General features: G+C 33.7%; 1 protein-coding gene across 1 annotated transcript; it reads left to right on the top strand.

The window, feature by feature from the left end:
* Positions 1–541: 541 nt before the first annotated feature.
* LOC149383959 (F-box/FBD/LRR-repeat protein At1g13570-like) lies at positions 542–1,882 on the top strand. The gene is made up of 3 exons (XM_089627959.1): positions 542–559; positions 747–1,547; positions 1,727–1,882. The coding sequence occupies exons 1-3, from the start codon at positions 542–544 to the stop codon at positions 1,880–1,882; spliced, it is 975 nt and encodes a 324-aa protein (XP_089484085.1).
* Positions 1,883–3,888: the final 2,006 nt, after the last annotated feature.

Below are 3,888 nucleotides of genomic sequence, written 5' to 3'. Positions count from 1 at the left end.
CTTTTTTTTTTTTTTTGGGGAAAACTCTTCCTTGTTTTCTGACCAGCCTGAAAGAATTTCGTGACCTCCAAGTCTTTGCTTCTACCAACAGTGAGTCGCTATTATCTCTCTCGTTTTATTCTGTGAGTATGAGTGGTCGATGTTCTTGGCTCGGTTTTATTTATTATCAATATATCCTTCATCTTGTCATTTGGCACGGCTCCTATGGACTTTTCCGACTCCACCAAGCATACTTGTATTCCTATTAGTAACTTTGCGAATCAATAATCTCTGTTTATAATTATTATTAGTTTATTTTTATCTTTTTTTAAATTGCTAATGCTATTTCGGAAAGTTTTGTAAATTAACATGCGAAAGTGAATCAACTGAAGCTTAACAAAATATACCATCAATTTATAGCAGCGAATAGAAAACTGATCAACTTGAAAATCAGGGTATTAATGCAACGTTTCGTATGTTATTTTCTCCTTTGACTTTATTTAGCCAAAGGAAGTGGATATCTTCGTAAACAATCAATCTCTGTCCTGGCTAAGCTTCTTGAATGGCATCATCGAATAAGGTATTTTGCTTTGAATTTTTTACATATGTTTTCCGTTTTACAAGACAAGTCTCCGCTTCATAAAGAGAAGAAAAATACTAGAGAGGTTCTTTGTGAAATAATGAAATAGTTTGGTTTATACGAACACAAAAGAAACTTCAGACCCCAATGCTAAACAATGCCTTTTTCTTCACTTTTTTTTTTTTAGTTGGATAGAATCAGCGACTTACCAGGAGATGTGTTGGATGAAATATTATCCAATTTATGGATCAAGGACGCCGTGAAGACAAGTGTATTGTCGAAAAAATGGCGGTACAACTATGCAACTTTGCCGAGCCTGGTGTTTGATAATCGGCTGTTTCCAGTTTCGTCTGCGTCTAAACAAGCCGATGATGAGAGGGCAAGGACCAATAAGCTTGTGAGCCTCATTGATCGTGTTCTCTCTCTTCATTCTGGCCCAATTCACAAGTTTCAGCTCTTACATACCATTAAGCTCCCAATTGAGGAGATAGAAAAATGGGTTTTTATTCTATCAAGGCGCCATCTAAAAGTGTTGGTGTTTTATAATCATGATAACCCATTCCATATGCCATCTTCCATGTTTTCTTGTCAAAGCTTGACCGGTTTGGAATTAGGCCGCTGTTTGCTGAAACTTCCATCAACATTTGGGGGTTTCAAGAACTTGAAGAGTCTTGGTCTATATTCGGTAGATGTTTGTGAAGCTTCCGTTGAGCATCTGATTTCTAGCTCACCCGTGCTCGAGAGACTTACCATATATTTCTGCGACGATATACACCGGCTTTGTGTCAACGCTCCGAATCTTCAGCACATAACCATCGCAGGGGTTTGTTTTACCCATCTCAGTCTTGATAGTACCCCTAATTTGACTGAATTGTCCATTAACACGTTCGAGGACGATGTAGAATACGAAGGTGGAAAATATCTTAAAAAACTTCTGGCTGGAATGCCCCGAATTCAAAGGCTTGATATTGGACGCAGTTATCTACATGTAAGAGCTCATTGTACATCAGTCTTTGACATAGTTCATTTCGTCTTTGTACATGGATCTATTTCAGCCTCGGGTCTTACGATTTATTAATAAATTTATCATTATATTTTGCTTAATACACTTAAATAGATATCCTTTGAGCAAGCCTTGTTGAACCTTTTTTGTTGTTATTTTTGCAGTGTATGACTAACGGTGGCGTACCAAGTCACATTTCGGTTTCACTAGTCAGTCTAAATGATTTGTCAATCGGAGTGAGGTTTAGTGAGATTAAAGAGACTTTGTATCTTCTCAGTTTACTAAAGTGTGCCCCTAATCTTCAGGAGCTACACATCTAGGTTAGAGTTATCTTCAAGACTATTAAACATTTCGTAACAAATTTGTATCTAATAACCTCTTTAACTTATGTAGAGCGAAGTCGCTTGGAAACTAAGTACTAATAGTTTGGAATATGAGAATATGAACGGTCCATTTACCCATCTTCGACGCCTCAAATTAGATAGCGTCTCGGGATCAAAAGCTGAAATGGACTTCATCAGTTTCATGCTCTCAACTTTGCCAGCTCTTGAGACGATGACCATCAGACTCTCTCACATCTGCAGGGAACCAGAATCTGAACTAGAACAGATAATGAAGCAGTTGTTGTCATTCAGTCGTGTTTCGCCAAAAGCAAAGATCATCATCTCGTAAAAGTGACTCGTTGGTTTTCCATTGAGGTCAAGAAGAAATGCACAGTTAAGCGGTATCAGTATGTATGTTTTTTGTTTTGGGGAAACAGACTCAATTATCGCTTGTTAATCAGGTTTCTTAAAATTTTATTACCAACTTTTGTTTTAGACATATTAGTAAAAGTTGGAGTTGGACACTAATATTTGTCAAACTGATACTTTTTACTGATTTTATTTATTTTTTCCTTTTTTGACGATTGTTATTTTACGTGAAATATGGATATTACCCTTTAATTTATATTTTTCTCCTTTATTTTCATTTTTCCTTTCTTTCCCTCCTATTTTCCATTTTCCCTCCTTTTTTCTTCTCTTATCTGTTCTCTTTCTCTCTCTCCGTTTCTCTTATCTATCTTTTTCCTTTTAGCTCTGGCCGTACGGAGACCACAACGTTCGTCATTTAATTAAATAAAAAGTTGACTCAAAACAGTTTATTATTGAGAAATTGTCTCATTTACCATCAATTTCATAGCATTTTCTCACCTTCTACTAAAAGATTAATTTGGCCCAAAATGTCACCATCTAGTTCAACAATGTTGGCATCTATTTTTGCCCTTCACTATTAGATGTCAACATTGTTAACATAGATGATGGCATTTTGGACCAAATTAGTTGAAAAGTGGGAAAATTAATGTTATAAAATTGGTGACAAATGAGACAATTTCTCTTTATTATTTACCATTCTCATTCCGGTGGTTATGCAGCGGAAGAGCTTGATGAGTTCTGCCATATCAGCAAGACAGCAACTAAGTTAACAGAATGCTAGTCTCTTATTTATTATTTTGCGATCAATTGTTGTTGATGTAGTGACGGACTGCAAAAATGCAATATTTTATTACTTTCTATACAAAACCTGTTATAATTAAAATAAATAATAAAAAAAACTTACATAGTTGTGTTTACTATACATAAAAACTCAAAACCTGTTATAAATTAAAAAAAAAAAAACATGAATATTTGAGTTTACTGTACATGAAAACTCTAAACCTGTTGTAAGTTGTAAAATAATAAAATAACTAACTGGGTAAAATAAACTTAAAATGATTGGCGAAACTTTAGTTTGATAAGTTATGGATTCATCTTGATATATCAAAAAAAATTATGAACTTATTCTCATAAATCTGTAATTTTGAAGGCGGTTGCTTAGCTTAGGCAAATAATAATGAATACAATGGCCGTCAACCAATTATTTGTGTATTTAACTGATGAGGACACAAGAAGCAAAAAAATAAATGCACCAGGTTAATGAAACTTCCTTTTCTTCGAAAACTAGTTGTGTTTGTTTTTCATTCCAAAAACTGTTTTTCACTTTTTGAGTTGAAAAAATTGAAAACAAAAAGTGAAAATGTGTTTGTTTTAATTTTTCGGAAAAAATTTTCAAAAAATTTTGAAGTTGTTTTGTAAAAAAGTAAAGAAAACTGAAAACAAATAAAATGTGTTTTTTGAAATTTTTTTCTTCTCTTCTCTTCTCCTTCTCCTCATCTCTCTTTTCATTCTTTCAAAAACAAAAATGAAAACTATACCAAACACTTTTTAATTTTTTCACTTTTTCAAAAACAAAAATGAAAACTGTACCAAACAGCTTTTTGAAAACAACTGCAAAATAATTTTTCAATACA

Source organism: Urtica dioica, chromosome 10 (genome assembly GCF_054948205.1).
Source record: "Urtica dioica subsp. dioica isolate 48M chromosome 10, U.dioica_male_clone48M_v1_H2, whole genome shotgun sequence".
NCBI classification, from domain to species: domain Eukaryota; kingdom Viridiplantae; phylum Streptophyta; class Magnoliopsida; order Rosales; family Urticaceae; genus Urtica; species Urtica dioica.
This window is presented reverse-complemented; position numbering and strand designations above follow the sequence as displayed.

Excerpts from the sequence above, each read along its gene's own strand:
- LOC149383959 (XM_089627959.1), top strand. Across the intron at positions 1,548-1,726 it reads TTGGACGCAGTTATCTACAT|TGTATGACTAACGGTGGCGT; the intron begins GTAAGAGCTCAT and ends TTATTTTTGCAG.